The sequence below is a fragment of the Pan troglodytes genome, chromosome 4, assembly GCF_028858775.2.
Source record: "Pan troglodytes isolate AG18354 chromosome 4, NHGRI_mPanTro3-v2.0_pri, whole genome shotgun sequence".
Taxonomy (NCBI): domain Eukaryota; kingdom Metazoa; phylum Chordata; class Mammalia; order Primates; family Hominidae; genus Pan; species Pan troglodytes.
This window is the reverse complement of record NC_072402.2, coordinates 143,734,305-143,751,469: the sequence shown is the minus strand read 5'-3', so window position 1 is coordinate 143,751,469 and position 17,165 is coordinate 143,734,305. Positions and strand designations below refer to the sequence as shown.

Here is a 17,165-nt window from a genome sequence, read left to right as displayed (position 1 = left end):
TCTTGCCTTTTTTGTTCTAGGTAATCAGAAGAGGGGTTTGGAAACTCAAGAGCACATAAGTGAACAAAACATCAAGCCTGCTCTTAAAAGTTTTTCAATCTTACGCATGTTGGTAAGATATATATGTGGTATTTATAGTGTAAAGAGGGTGTTATGTGTTCTAATATATATGTTACAACACAAGTATAAACAATGTGCTGTGAATACAAGAGAGATATATATGAGAGAAATAATTCTGTGGAGGAGCAGTGGCAAGAGCTTCCTTGAAAAACAATATGCTTACAGGGCCTTGGGGTATGGATATGAGTGCAACAGGTGAATGCAACAAAAATAAATTCCAGAAGGAACAGCAATTATTTATTCAAAAAACATTTGTTCATTGCCCAGAATAATGCAGGCATTGTGCTGGGTACAAGGACAAAAAGCAAAGAGGTGGCCTAGTACATGGTGTGCATATAGGAATGTACACACACACTGTACTTTTATGTGTATGCACGTGTGTGTGTCAGCAGACCTGGGAGACCAGGAAGTGAACTGTAGCCAGATCATGGAGAGTCTAGAATATCATACTAAAATCTCACTTAGGGAAGGGAGCACAGGTCTGCCCTCAAGTCTGGACCCTGTTTCTACCCTTGAGACGTTGTGCAAATTACTTAATCTTTTTGGGAATTCCTAGCCAGCACAGTCAGGCAAGAGAAAGAAATAAAGGGCATCCAAATTAGAAAAGAAGAAGTCAAACTATCTCTGTTTGCTGATGATCTTATACCTAGAAAACCCTAAAGATTCCTCCAAAAGACTCCTAGATGTATCAATGAATTCAGTAGTCTCAGGTCACAAAATCGATGTACACAAATCAGCAGCATCGCTATACACCAACAACAAACAAGCTGAGAATCAAATAAAGAACTCAATCCCTTTTACAATAGCTATTAAAAAAATAATTCAAAAATATTTTTAAAAATATACTTAACCAAGGAGGTGAAAGATCTCTACAAGGAGAACTACAAAACACTGTTGAAAGAAATAATAAATGACACAAACAAATGGAAATACGTTCCATGTTCATAGATTGGAAGAAACAATATCGTGAAATGACCATACCACTCAAAGTAATCTACAGATTCAATACAATTTCTATCAAAATACTAACATCATTTTTCACAGAAGCAATCCTAAAATTCATATAGAACCAAAAAAGAGCCCAAATAGTCAAAGCAATTCTAAACAAAAAGAAAAAATCTGGAGGCATCACATTACCTGACTTCAAATTATATTACAAGTCTATAGTAACCACAATAGCATGGTACTGGTATAAAAGTAGGCACATAGACCAATGGAATAGAATAGAGAACCCAGAAATAAAGCCAAACACTTTTAAACAAATGATTTTTGACAAAGCACCCAAAAACCTAAACTGGGGAAAGGACATCCTATTTAATAAATGGTGTTGAGAAAACGGAATAGCCACATGCAGAAGAATGAAACTGAATCCTTACCTCTCACCATATACCAAAGTTAACTCAAGATGGATTAAAGACTTAAATCTAAGACCCGAAACCATAAAAAATCTAGAAGAAAACCTAGAAAAACTCTTCTGGACATGGGCCTAGGCAAAGAATTTATGACTAAGACCACAAAAGCAAATGCAACAAAGACAAAAATAAATAAATGAAACCTAAGTAAAATAAAAAGCTTCTGCACAGCAGAAGAAATAATCATCAGAGTAAACAGAAACCTACAGAATAGAAGAAAATATTTGCAAACTATGCATTTGACAAAGGACTAATATCCAGAATCTACAAGGAACTCAAATCAGTAAGAAAAAAGCAAACAATCCCATTAAAAAGTGGGCTAAAGAAGATACACAAGATATATAAGCAGCCAACAAACATATAAAAAATGCTCAATATCACTAATTATCAGGGAAATGCAAGTTAAAACCACAATAAGATACCACCTTATCCAAGTCAGAATGACCGTTATTAAACAGTAAAAAAACAGTCGATGTTGGCATGGATGTGGTGAAAAGGGAGCGCTTAAACACTGCTGGTGGAAATTTAAATTAGTATAACCTCTATAGAAAACAGTATGGAGCTCTCTCAAAGAACTAAAAGTAGATCTACCATTTGATCCCACTACTGGGCATCTACCCAAAGGACAAGAAGTCATTATAACAAAAAGACAACTGCATGCATATGTTTATCACAACACAATTCACAATTGCAAAGATACGGAATCAACTGTTGAGTGGATAAAGAAAATGTGGTGTGTGTGTGTGTGGGTGTGTATATATCTATATATAGATATATAGATATACATACATACATACATATACCATGGAATACTACTCAGCCATAAAAAAGAATAAAATAATATCTTGTGCAACAACTTGGATGGAACTGGAGGCTATAATCCTAAGTGAAATAACTCAGGAATGGAAAACCAATATTGCATGTTCTCACTAAGTGGGAGATAAACTATGGGTATGAAAAGGCATACAGAGTGGTATAATGGAAATGGGAGACTCAAAGAAGAGAGGGAGGGTGAGGGTGGTTAAGGGAAGAAAAATTATCTATTGGATACAATGGAGGCTACTCCGGTGATGGGTACATTAAAATCTCAGACTTCACCACTATACAATTCATCCATGTAACCAAAAACCACTTGTACCCCTAAAGCTACTGAAATGAAAAAATTAAAATTAAAAAAAGACTAAGAAAAATACCTAATCTTTCACTCCCAGAGTTTTCCCGTTTGGTAAAATGAGCATACCAATACCTACTCTGAACAGTTTTGAGGACAGTCATATGTTTGTAAATCACTTACTATAGTTTCTGGCTTTTTGTGATCACTCAATAATGGGATCCATTAATGGTTTGGGGAAGAGAAGTGGCTGAAGGGATTTGGGTTTGCAAGAGGTCACTATGAAGCCAAGACTGGAAGTATGGATGGGGTTGGGAGGGATTGGGCAGGGTGAGGCAAAGTGATTGAGTGTGGGCTCTAGGAGGCCAGTGAGGAGGCTGGAGCAATAGTCTAGGCAAGAGATGAGGACCCAAACTAAGGCAGTGAAATGGAATGGGCAACAGCAATAACTATTTAGGTGGCACAATGAGCTTACTGATTAGCTGAATGTAGGAGGTGAGGGAAAAAGAGCTTTCTAGTTGCATAGCAGTTCTGCTACCCTGGATCTGTGATACAGAAGGAGGGAGGCTTAAGGAGTAGGGCTGAAGGATTGGCAGTGGGACAGCGATGGGGAGGGGGAGGGGAAGGGGAGAAAGAAGGCATATTGAGGAGCAGAACCTCTTAGGAAAACAAGAATGCTTCACTGCTCTGTGAGTGTGGGAGGCAGAGGGCGAGCAGGCTCCACATCCTGAACCAAGTCAATTTTAGAATCTCCAGGGAGGGCCCTGCACATGTGACTTTCCCCAAAGAGGCATTTCTGAAGGACTTCTTTCTAACTTGTGTCATGTGCAGTTGATTTTCTTTGTCTCCAGGACTCTCCCAGAGGCCAACTGCATTGGTTTCAATCCACCCACTTAACTTCCTCCACTGCAGTTTTCCACAGAACTTACTCAGTATCTTCAGGTCTAATCCTGAATTGTTTTCGAGTGCCATTGTTTTTAGTCCGTAGTTGCAGTTCATCTGTGAGGTCATTTCCTGATGCTCTACCCAGAAGTTTCAAGTGGTTTCCCACAGGTAGAAAGACACAATGACAAAGGGGAAAAAATATTCCTGGCTCTGGCTTCTCATTATGAAAAGGAAGAAAATGCTACCCCTCGGGGTTTGAGACTTGAGGGACAATCCAAGACTTGTCTCTACCACAGGAGGAGAATGAGGCAGCAGCTTATTCTTGGTGCCATCAGCACCATACACAATGTTTGGACACAACTGGTAGTTCATAAAGAAACAAAGTGATAGTAAATGGAAGCCTTTTTCAGGTGCAAAAGACTTAGGACAAATTCTTTACTGAGGGGGTGGGTGGAGAAGAAAATGCTGGAAGGCCTTAGCATTCAAAAGGAGTCAAGTGAAGACAACCAAGAAAAGGGAGGCTGCAGACATCCAGGATAAACTACATTGGCAGAATGTTGCCTAATGTGGTCTTGGTTGACAGCATAGTGTAGTGACAAGAGCTTATGTTCTAGAATTAGACAATTCTAAATTCAATCCAGACTCTTTACTAAATTACACGAACTTGGCTTAATCATTTTTCTTTTGGGGCCTTAATTACCTTGCTATAAAGTGTTGATAATACCTCCCCTACAAAGGCTCTTATTACAGTTTTAGAATGGAGGGGAGGCTTAGGAGACTGAGAGTAAAAGGAGACTTTTCTATCAGAGGATATCACTGTATCTATTTATCTATCTATCTATTTATCTATGTATCAATCATCTATCCATCCATCCATCCATCCATCCATCCATCCATCCATCCATCCATCTATCCATCTACCTACCTACCTACTTATAGATCCATCCGTCTCATATTAGTTTCAGTAAAGTTTGAGGTTATATTACTCTTCTTGCTTTGGTAGTAGAATCTCCAGTACTCACTATGGTTACTAGCACATTGTAAGCATTCAACAGATGTTTATTGGCTGGAAGATTTACACTAATCTGTAATCTTTCTTTAGGAAATTAATTCTTTCTCAAGTCTTCCCTAAGTATATGTCACCACCACCTGCCCAGATATTTACGTTAAAAGTCTTGATTCCTTGATTTATTGAGCACCTGCTAGGGTCTAGGCACCATGTGGGTTGCTGGAGTGGGGAAGGTAGGGGGAGTGTGATGAGCCAGACCCAACCACAGCTCTCAAGAATGTTAGAGAAAAGGGAAGAACTTGCCATTTGTTCAACTTTCTGCTCATCATTAGATATAAGTCATAAGTGGGCCATTTCGAGTGTGTTTTTACAACCTTTGGACAAACATGTAGAAATACTTATAATCCACAGCCATCTGAATGGAGAAAAGGCTGCTGTGAAGTAGTTCCCTGGTCATCGGATGTGTGAATGCAATGCCATACTGTGGAATTCTCACTATTTGTGAAAACTACGAAGGAATAATACTTGTTTTGAATCCTACTAAGCTTCTCCCACTCTAGTCCAGCCTCCGTAGATGACATAAATGCCCAGAATAAGAATTTTAAAAGCACACAGAAAATGACTCTTAGTTAAATCTTTTGCGAAGCCAACTTAGAGCTGAGTGAGCTAGCTTATTTCCACTGAGTGTGGGCTGCACTTTATATATCTATGACTATATATAAAGAATCGTTTCAAAAAATTCTGTGACTCTTTGGCTTAATTGTGAGTCACAAGGCTCCCATTTTAGAGTGTGTGTGTGTGTGTGTGAAGGAGAACTTTGGGCATAAAGCATCTATTAATATGTACTTGTAAAGAAGTGCAGTGTGTATGTAGAAAGTTTTATAGTTTTTGTTAAAGCAAGGGGAGTGAAATGGAGGAGAAAGAGAAAGTGTGTATGTGTGTGTGCATGCATGTGGTGCAGTTGGTGGGCAGAATTACATGAGCAGCCAACTTCTTAGCAACCCAGACAGTGGTATAAGATATGAAGTGTTGTAGGAGGTGACTGTTTTCCTTTCAGAATAGCACACAGGTCTTTGAGGAGCCCTTGACTTTCTCTTTCCTCCTTGTCTTGTTAAAAAGGGATTAGAGTCCAATTAAGCCTTTTAATCCCAAGGTAGAAATTCATGTTTAAAAACAAAATTTACAGCTCCTTAAAAAAAAGAAAAAACACATCAGTACAAGTTGAGTTTTGTCCTTTCAAGTTGCCACCTGCATGGTCTCAAAGAGTGTTTTCAGCTGAATACCCAACATGCAGCTCTTCTTAATTACTTTGCCTCATACCTCCACTCCTTCATCTTTTAAAGTACCCTTCAACCTAAATAGCCATATGCTGCTAGAAATACTTCAGCTTCTGGATTGCCACGACCACCCCTAGGCGTCTTCAGTTGGCAACACAGTGCCCAGGGTTAACAATAGTATTAAGAGGCGACACTTATTGGATGCTTAGTATATGGTGGGTATCATGGTGCTAGTCACTTTACATGCATTATCTTATTAGGTACTCCATCTGGAAACACCCAGGGCTGGCGTCACCGGTTTGTGCCTTGCATAGCCACACAGGGCTCTTTGCTTGGTTTAATGCTCTGCTGTTCCCATCTTGAAATTCTTGATCATTTTTGAGCAAAGGACTTGTATTTTCATTTTGGACTGGGTCCTATAAATGTAGGTAACCAGTCCTGAGAACATTCAATAACCCATAGTTTCTTTTTGTTTCTTTTGCTTTCTTTCCATCTGATGTCTAATACATTGCCAGAGGATGGGATATTGAATCTCAGATTGTGATGCCAAAACACTCTCGAGAAAATAGGTGCCATCATCTCCTTAGAGGGAAGTTCTCTAAGGGACAGGAACGATATCATGGCACTCAGCAAGGGAAAGAAAAGTATCCGTGAGAATTTGGATAAGTTGTTTAACCCCTCTAAACCTAAGTTCCCTCAACTGTAAAATGGGGATAATAGTAATAACACCTAACTCACAGGCTGTTCAAGGATGAAATAAAATGTATACAATTCTAACATGGAATACATATGGCATTAGTTACTAGTAGGGCATTCTTGGTGCTTAGCAAGTATTAAACATCAAATATTGGTTGTGACATGGTATGAATCACTTGCCCAACTCCAAAGTGCCCTCATCCCAGGCGTTTCTTCCCTACCTGTCCCACACAGCTGGAAGGAACGTCTGCTTTCTCCATGGGCTGGGTGATCACAGAGGGGTTGCTGGAACTGATGAGCACTGGGGTGCTGATCTCTACCATATGGCGCCCTGAAGGAGAATGGACCATCCGGTTGAGAGTGTTCAAGGCTGTTGTGATGGAAAATTGCCCAGGCACCTTCCTCCTGGACCCTGGGCCCCTACGGAGGGTAGACGTGTTGCCTCTGGAGGACGAGGACACCAGGGACAGGTTTTTTGTGCGGGATGACTGGCGACCTTTGTTCTTCTCTAGAAGGTGTCTTGCGGTGAGGTTTGGCTGAAAAGACAAAAGGCCCAATGAGAAGTTTGTCTTCCTGATCTAATGTGAGTAGCCAGTTCCTACCCACGTACATCTGAAGCCAGGTCAGGTGCCACCTCCTCAGTCACTGGCTCAGATGCTCATTCCTTGGTGAGCACAGTAACAGCTTCCATCTTTTATCAATGCATCCTCATGACTTTGCTCTATTAATGCATTCTCATAACTTTCCTGCAAGGTAAGTATTACTCTTTTACTGAGGTCCAAAGGGGATAAAAATAAGCCATGATGCTCTTCCCTGGCTGAGAGTATTCTTCCTTTACCCATTTTCCCCAGTCATTTCTGGCTGTTTTCACCTAGTGGACTTCTCCCCTCTTCCTTTAGCCATCCTGGAATCCCCTGCTGGGTTGGCCACTTGTCCTTCCTGGTGCTCCCAGCAGCCCCTGTGCTTCCCAATCATTGTATTTTTCCACTCCAAACTGCAATCCTTTACTTGCCTTTCCCCCACTAGTCCATTAGCTATCTGGGTTGCAGGGACCTTCTACACATGATTCTCTCCTGTACCCAAGAGTAGATGCTTAGTGTTTGTGGAATAATGAGTGAATGAAGTTGCTCAAGTTCATACATTTCATAAGTGTTTGAGCCAGAATGTAAGTGCATTCAGGACCCTGAATCCTTATGCTAAGACTGACTTTTACTACTTCCTTTAAATATGTTCATGTAATCACCATTCTTCCTTGTTCTATATCTCTTAGTCAGTGATGTATTGGTAAATCAGCTGTCAAAAAAAAAAGTAACAAGAAAGAAAGAAAGAAAACAAATCCCTGATTTGTGGAGTTTTTCAAGCCACCAATGGCGAAACAACTGGCTGGGAAAATTCCTGAAAATGTAACAACCAGCTATTGTGATCTAGTTCCAGCCAACTCCAGTACACCACTGTGTTATGTCTGTCTTCCCCATCGTATAGGTCCATTCTCACAAGCAATATATGATAATATTTTGAGTACCCTACTCACTGACGGCCCCTGTGGGTTCATTTCCTTTGGAAATCTGAAACACGTTGACAAACAAGAGTTAGTGCAATAACTCTTAAATTTTAGGATGATTACCTAAATTTTCATTTTTATAATTGTTACCAGTTGCCCTCTAAAACTGTATCTCATTCTAATTTAGAAATCCAACCAAGACTAAACCAGGAAGAAGTTGAATCCCTGAATAGACCAATAACAGGCTCTGAAATTGAGGCAATAATTAATAGCCTACCAACCAAGAAAAGTCCAGGACGAGACAGATTCACAACCGAATTCTACCAGAGGTACAAGGAGGAGCTGGTACCATTCCTTCTGAAACTATTCCAATCAATAGAAAAAGAGGGAATCCTCCCTAACTCATTTTATGAGGCCAGCATCATCCTGATACCAAAGCCTGGCAGAGACACAACAAACAAAGAGAATTTTAGACCAATATCCCTGATGAACATCGATGCAAAAATCCTCAATAAAATACTGGCAAACCAAATCCAGCAGCACACCAAAAAGCTTATCCACCATCATCAAGTGCAAGGCTGGTTCAACATACGCAAATCAATAAATGTAATCCAGCATATAAACAGAACCAAAGACAAAAACCACATGATTATCTCAATAGATGCAGAAAAGGCCTTTGACAAAATTCAACAGCCCTTCATGCTAAAAACTCTCAATAAATTAGGTATTGATGGGACGTATCTCAAAACAATAAGAGCTATTTATGACAAACCCACAGCCAATATCATACTGAATGGGCAAAAACTGGAAGCATTGCCTTTAAAAACTGGCACAAGACAGGGATGCCCTCTGTCACCACTCCTATTTAACATAGTGTTGGAAGTTCTGGCCAGGGCAATCAGGGAGGAGAAAGAAATAAAGGGTATTCAATTAGGAAAAGAGGAAGTCAAATCGTCCCTGTTTGCAGATGACATGATTGTATATTTAGAAAACCCCATCGTCTCAGCCCAAAATCTCCTTAAGCTGATAAGCAACTTCAGCAAAGTCTCAGGATACAAAATCAATGTGCAAAAATCACAAGCATTCTTATACACCAATAACAGACAAACAGAGAGCCAAATCATGAGCGAACTCCCATTCACAATTGCTTCAAAGAGAATAAAATACCTAGGAATCCAACTTGCAAGAGATGTGAAGGACTTCTTCAAGGAGAACTACAAACCGCTGCTCAACAAAATAAAAGAGGACACAAACAGATGGAAGAACATTCCATGCTCATGGATAGGAAGAATCAATATTGTGAAAATGGCCAATACTGCCCAAGGTAATTTATAGATTCATTGCCATCCCCATCAAGCTACCAATGACTTTCTTCACAGAATTCTTAAAAACTACTGTAAAGTTCATATGGAACCAAAAAAGAGCCCACACTGCCAAGTCAATCCTAAGCGAAAAGAACAAAGCTGGAGGCAGCATGCTACCTGACTTCAAACTATACTACAAGGCTACAGTAACCAAAACAGTATGGTACTGGTACCTAAACAGAGATATAGACAAATGGAACAGAACAGAGGCCTCAGAAGTAACACCACACATCTACAACCATCTGATCTTTGACAAACCTGACAAAAACAAGAAATGGGGAAATGATTCCCTATTTAATAAATGGTGCTGGGAAAACTGGCTAGCCATATGTAGAAAGCTGAAACTGGATCCCTTCCTTACACCTTATACAAAAATTAATTCAAGATGGATTAGAGACTTAAATGTTAGACCTAAAACCATAAAAGACCTAGAAGAAAACCTAGGCAATACCATTGAGGATATAGGCATGGGCAAGGACTTCATGTCTAAAACACCAAAAGCAATGGCAACAAAAGCCAAAATTGACAAATGGGATCTAATTAAACTAAAGAGCTTCTGCACAGCGAAAGAAACTGCCATCAGAGTGAACAGGCAACCTACAGAATGGGAGACAATTTTTGCAATCTACTCATCTGACAAAGGGCTAATATACAGAATCTACAATGAACTCAAACAAATTTACAAGAAAAAAACAAACAACCCCATCAACAAGTGGGTGAAGGATATGAACATACACTTCTCAAAAGAAGACATTTATGCAGCAAAAAGACACATGAAAAAATGCTCATCATCACTGGACATCAGAGAAATGCAAATCAAAACCACAATGAGATACCATCTCACACCAGTTAGAATGGCAATCATTAAAAAGTCAGGAAACAACAGGTGCTGGAGAGGATGGGGAGAAATAGGAACACTTTTACACTGTTGGTGGGACTGTAAACTAGTTCAACCATTGTGGAAGACAGTGTGGCGATTCCCCAAGGATCTAGAACTAGAAATACCATTTGACCCAGCCATCCCATTACTGGGTATATACCCAAAGGATTATAAAGACACATGCACACGTATGTTTATTGTGGCACTATTCACAATAGCAAAGACTTGGAACCAATCCAAATGTCCATCACTGATAGACTGGATTCAGAAAATGTGGCACATACACACCATGGAATACTATGCAGCCATAAAAAAGGATGAGTTCATGCCCTTTGTAGGGACATGGATGAAGCTGGAAACCATCATTCTCAGCAAACTATGGCAAGGACAAAAAACCAAACACCGCATATTCTCACTCACAGGTGGGAATTGAACAATGAGAACACTTGGACACAGGAAGGGGAACATCACACACTGGGGCCTGTCGTGGGGTGGGGGGAGTGGGGAGGGATAGCATTAGGAGATATACCTAATGTAAATGATGAGTTAATGGGTGCAGCACATCAACATGCCACTTGTATACATATGTAACAAACCTGCACGTTGTGCACATGTACCCTAGAACTTAAAGAATAATAAAAAAAGAAGAAAATAGCTGAGATAGAAAATTTTATTGAATGTGGCTTTTGTTGAGGAATAAAGTTCTTAAAAAGAAAATTTTAAAGAAGACGTGGTTCTTGCTTCAAGAAGCTTATAATATTGTGAAAAACTCATTAAGTAGGGGAATGAGCATTATTATGTCCATTTTAAAAATCAGGAGGCCAAGGCCTGGAAGGGGTGACTTATAAATGACAGAGCCAGCGTGTAAACAACTAGACAAGAAAACATAATATAGTTACAAGGGCTCTGACGTGATAGAGAGTGATTGGGGGAGGCAGCCACTTTAAATTAGGGGGTCGAGGAAGATCTGCTGAGAAGGTGGCATTTAAGCTGAAACAACAAATGTCAAGAAGGAGCTAGCTATGTGAAAATGGAGGTAAGAATATGCCTGGAAGAGGCACCATAAGCTACTGTGAAAGTCCTAAAGAGGGAAAGAGCTCAGCTTGCTTGAGAAAAAGACAGAAGAAAGAAACAGAGAGAAGGCTGGAACAGAGCATGTATGGAGAAGGTGATAAAAGAGGCCACAGAGACAGGCAGGGGCCAGATCACAAGAGCCTGGGAAGCTTCCATTTTATTCTACATATAATAGGAAGTCTTTGGCAGGACTTAGGTAGAAGAGTGATATGATCTGATTTATGCTTTTAAAAGCTCATGCTACTGTTTGGCAGTGTCTTAGAAAGTTAAACATATACTTAGCATCTGACCCAGCAATTCCACTCCTAAGTAATCACCTAAGAGAAATGAAAACTTGTGCCCACTCAAAAACCAGTAATCAAATGTTTATAGCAGCTTTATGCATAGTTGCCAACAACTGGAAAACAACTCCAATGTCTTTCACGAGGTGAATGAACAAACTCTGGCACATCTATACAATGGAATACTACTCTGCATCAAAAAGGAATGAACTACTGATACATGAAACAGCATGAGTAATCCCAAATGCTTTATGCAAAATGAAAGAAGCCAGACTCAAAAAGCTACATTCTGTATGATTCCATTTATATGACATTCTGGAAAAAGAAAACTACAGGAGCAGAAAACAGATTGGTGGTTGCCAGCACTTATGAGTTGGGGAAGAAATTGACTATAAAGGGGAAGCATGAGAAATTTCAGGGCAGACTATTGGAACTCTCCTATGTCTTGATTGTGGTGTGGTTAAGCAATTTTACGTACTTATTAAAATTTATAGAACTGGATGTTAAAAAGAGTAAATTTTACTGTATGTAAATAAAAAAAGAAATAAAAAGCTCGTTTCGGCTGCTATTTAGAAGTGCCAGAACAGAAGTAGGGGGACCAATTAGGAAGTTATTGAAATTGTTTAGGCAAGCTCTGATGGCAGCTTGAACTAGGAACAATGACTTAGAGGCCCCAGGACACCTGCCCCTCCATTGTTCACACAGTAAAAGGGCAATATACACTCTGAATTGAATGAGTAAAGTTCTTTATACAGCCATTCTTGGCTATAATGAAGTAAGTTAATTTTTTCTGCTTCCACCTAATTGTTCTGTCCCCAGGTGAGTACCACCGTCAGCTTTTCTAACATTAACACTGACACAGGGCTCCGGGAGACTCTGCGTCTGCCCTGTCCTCTGCCAACATGATTAATAGCTCTGCTGGGGAAGAATTGCAGGTCTCTTAGATTTGCACCCACTCATTTGAAACAATATTGTTGAGGCTCATTGGGCTGAGCAAAGTTCATATAACCCAGGCAGGCTCCATTGGAGGAGTCCTGATAAGAATGAGCATAGGCTCAGCCTTTGTTTTATCACCTTTTAATGCAGGTGCAATTCAATAAGTGAAATGATACATTAACAAGAAAAATCCTGTTTATGCCAAACACACACAAACATGCACACATACACACATCATGCTCATAAGAAAGCCTCCCTTCCTTCCAATTGCTTTCCACGGCACTGGTAATTCAAAGTTTATTTAAAGAGTTCTCAGCAAGTGCTAGTCTTAATGAAATGACTGGAGTCAAAATTTAAGTGCTGCTTTAAAAAGCACAATTTAGATTTCAGGTAATTTTTGAAAATCAGGTTTCCAGATTAGAGCAACCGCTTAATTATCTTTTTCCCCTCCGAGCAATTAGGAGAACAAATGAAGCACTGGCTAGTTTAATGACAATCTTGATGGTTCTTGTACTCACTAATTTTAGAGGTGAAGTGGCAGGAAAGTGTATCCAAATGAATAATCATTAAATGGAGAAGTTTTGGGAAATGGGTTTCAGAAATGGGTAATAAGATGACTGGTGCCTTCCCCCCCAGCCCAGACTTATGAAGAAGAATCTCAAGATAATGCAGGAGACCAGGCAACCATTTCCATAAATACTTAAGCACCTCATATGGGTCCAATGAGGTAATAATTGCAGCTGACGTCTGTCCTTGGAGAGTCAACCATTTACTGAATCATCCTAACTTCCGCTCCTACCCAGCAGATGGCTCTGCCACTGACCTATGTCCATAAATCAAGAAGTGGGGCTGTCCTTGAACACTTCTCTTCTCTATGCCTGCCTCTGTCAATCCCAAAGTCCTGTGGATTCTACCTGCTGAAAGTTCCATGAACCTATGGGTCAAATCCACAGTCATCTAACTGGGCAATGCAGGGGCCTCCTAACTCTACTTTCTGCTTTTTTCTCCCTCCTCTTCAAATCGTTCCTCCCACTGCAGCCAGGGCAGTCTTTAAGAAATCCAAACCTGGTCACTTAAAAACCTTTCAATGGCTTCTGTTGGCTTTTGGGTCGAATCCACACTTCTTATGATATGGCAGAGGCAATGATACCCAGTGTTTCACGTGTTCCCTTATACTTCTCAGCTGACTTGACATCACATCAGGCTATGTGACTGGTTCAGGCTAATGGGCTGTGAGTGGAAGTGACAAGTGTCACTTCTGAAACGAGGCATTTAGTTGGTGATACAACTCACTCTTTTTCATGTGTCCCTACTGTGGAAACTGGGAAGCCCACATGTTCTAGATGATGCAGCTACCAGATGGCCCAACCCTATTAGTTTGGGTTCCTGAGTGACTACGTGAGCAGAGCCCCTCATCACTCTGCACTGAACATGGAATGTAGGTGAGGAATAACATTTTCTTTGTTAAGCCACTGAGACTTTGGTGCTGTTTATTGCCACGGCATAACCTAGCCTATCCTGACTATACAGGATGGTTTACGAAGTCCTCTGTGATCTGTCTTCCATTTACTTCCCTGTCTTCACTTTTTGTTCCTCTTTCACTCTCTAAGCTCCAGCTCTGGTACTTCCTTTTTCCCCTGGCTACACCACATTTCCTCATCCTGCAGGACTTTTGCACATTCTACCTCCATTATCTAAAATGCTCTCTGTCAGATCTTGGCATAAGTGGCATTTGCTGACCTTCTGCCCTGGTAAGTTGCATATCATAACTCCCTAATAGTTTTCACTACTTCAGTCTTTTTTTTTTTTCTTTTTTGAGATAGGGTCTTGCTCTGTTGTCTAGTCTAGAGTATAGTGGCACAATCACGGCTCACTGTAGCCACGACCTCCTAGGCTCAAATGATTCTCCTGCCTCAGCCTCCGGAGTAGCTGGGAACGTTGTGGGCCACCATGCCTGGATAGTTTTTAAATTTTCTGTAGAGATGGGAGTCTCACTATGTTGCTCAAGCTGGTCTCAATCTCTTGGGCTCAAGCAATCCTTCTGCCTTAGCCCCCAATGTGTTGGGATTACAGCCATGAGCGACTACACTTGGCTACTTCAGTCTTTACGTGATTCAACACACTTGCAATTACTGGAATACTTTCTGAATTTATAGTCTCTGAGAATAGGGACCCATGTTTGTCTTGTGTCTTTAGAACTAGGCACAGGTCCTGGCATAGCAGGCACTCAATGAAAAATTAGTGAATAATTAAACATATGTTTAGGACAGGGTCACAGTGAATGGTTTGCTCTTTAAAAAAATTTTTTTCCCCTGGGAGCTCTGACTACCTTCTCAATTATTTTCCATTCATTCACTTGCTAAGCTTTTTTTTTTTTTTTTTTTTAAACAGAGTGCCTGTTCTGTGTTAGGCAAGCCTGTGAAGTACAACTAACACACTCATCAGATATTCAGAGGAAAGAAGCCATTGAGGGTTTAACTACTTGCTGAAATTTTATGGACAAAGTAGGTTTCCATCTGAGCCTTATAAAATAAGTGAAATTTGAACAGGTAAAGAGAATTGGGTGGTGTATCTGAAAGGGGTCCCAGCAAGAGAAAAGGCATTAGGAATGAGAATTAGGAATGAGTTTAGTAGAGACAATAAGAAGACCAGCCTCTCTGGACCCTTCCTCCATCCCTTCCTTCAACACTGATGGAGTAGAGGAGGTACAGAGAACCCTGAAAGCTGTGCAATGCTCTGGGTACACCATTCATTTCAGAACCTGCTTTAGCTCTTATGACTAGAAGAATTGGTTGCTTCTCCTCAATTGTGGTCTGTTCTGTTTCAAACCCTCCAATCCCCAGGGTGGACAGCACGCCTTTTACTTCTTTCATAGCTTTCTACTACTCATTTTTAATGCTTTATGCATGTTAAGCACCCAGTAAATGCAGCTAAACAATGAAACCTCTCTTTTAAATATGTAATGACTTGCTTCAAGCTAAAGTGAGGCTCATGGCTAATGAGGTTAGGCACTGACAGGTTATATAATACTGGAGCTATACATAGCCTAGCATGTTTTCTTTCTTTTTTTTTAAAGAAGATTTTTCTTTAAAAAACAGAAGTAATAAATATATGCTAATTTCAGAAGATTTAGAAAATACAAGTTGGCAGAAGAAAATGAAAAGCATCTAGAATCTCATCATCTAGTTATCACAAAATGTTAACATTTTGGTACATATCCTTCTCTAGTCCTTTATCCATTTATATAAACACATATATATTTATAAAGCTAGTTCCATATGGTCCAACTTATTTTTTATTGTGATAAAAGACATGTAACATGAAATTTACCTTCTGAACCACTTTTAATTGTACAGTTCAGTAGTGTTAAGTATATTCACACTGTTATGAAACAGATCTTTAGAACTCTTTTATCCAGAAAATCTGAAACTCTATACATATTAAACTTTTAAAAAACTTAACAATGAATCATACATCTTTCCATAATATTGAACACTTTATGATATTAAATATTATTCTCCATATATTTATTCTCCATAAATATTATTCTCCATATTATTCTCCATAAATATTATTCTCCATATATGGATAATATAGTATTATCCATAGAGAGACACTTTTTTCATCACCACAATTTAAAAAAATGAAGTCCTTATTGTTGAATATTTAGAGTATTTCTGTTTTTTTCATAATTATATACCATCACCTAACATTATGGTGAACATTTTTGAATATTTTGTACATCTATCTTTGCATACTTATTTAAATATTTTCTTACAATAAACTCCCAGATGGACTTATTGACTCAAAGGAGGCACACATTTTTAATATTTTTGGTATAAGTTTATTTGAGTTTGCATATGAGAGATTTCACTAATTTACATTCCCATCAGGAGAATAGAAAAGGCTCATTTCCCCAGACTCTTGCCAGAATTGGGTATTATTGTCTGGTATCTTTTCTTTAGAGATTTTAGTTAGTTCTGAAATAAGCCACATAGCAAATAGGAATTGCTCTCAGGCATCACCGTAGCACATGAATATTTCTGTGTATGCGTAAATCAGATGTAGACTTGATACTCACGTACCTCTACAAACAAGATAGGGAAGATGCCTACTTTATCTCCTAACTTGCCTTCTGCCCAGTTCTCATCCACTCGGCTGATCACAGTGATGATATCGTCCTGAAAGAGAAAGTCTCATGGTCAGCATTTACTCTCAATTTCAGGCAGTAAAAGCTCTCAGCAGAGATCAGTTTGGAGTCTCAGATGGTGTAAAGTGTCAGGAATGTAGCTTGTGCTTGATTTATTTGGGAAGTCTTTTTGCTAGAATGAACTTTCTCCATAAAGGGCAGTGTTTGTGTCACTGAGACCATAGGGGGGTAGACATAATTTGGAGAATCAATGGAATCCAATAGGAAAACTTCGAAATGTTTCTAATTTTTAATCACCAGCAGGGTCCAAGCTTTTCATTTAAATTTATTTGATGGAGAAATCAAGATGGAAGCCATAGGGAGAAGCACTTTTAGCTTTGCAAAAAGAAAAATGAATTTTATGCTCATTATGAAGACTTTCAGAACCTATTCAATTTTTAATGCATCAAACATAAAGCAACTTTTTGTT

The 17,165-nt window shown here is 39.4% G+C and overlaps 1 protein-coding gene across 4 annotated transcripts in view; it reads right to left on the bottom strand.

Moving 5' to 3' along the window:
- SH3RF2 (SH3 domain containing ring finger 2) overlaps positions 1-17,165 on the bottom strand; it is a 126,062-nt gene that overhangs the window by 41,875 nt on the left and 67,022 nt on the right. For all 4 annotated transcript variants that reach the window (XM_016953989.3, XM_009449883.4, XM_016953993.3 and 1 more), the window contains exons 4-5: positions 16,632-16,727; positions 6,732-7,046 (exon numbers count right to left, since the gene is read on the bottom strand). In XM_016953989.3, coding sequence (XP_016809478.2) covers positions 6,732-7,046; positions 16,632-16,727 — 411 coding nt within the window. The remainder of the gene's footprint in view (positions 1-6,731; positions 7,047-16,631; positions 16,728-17,165) is intronic.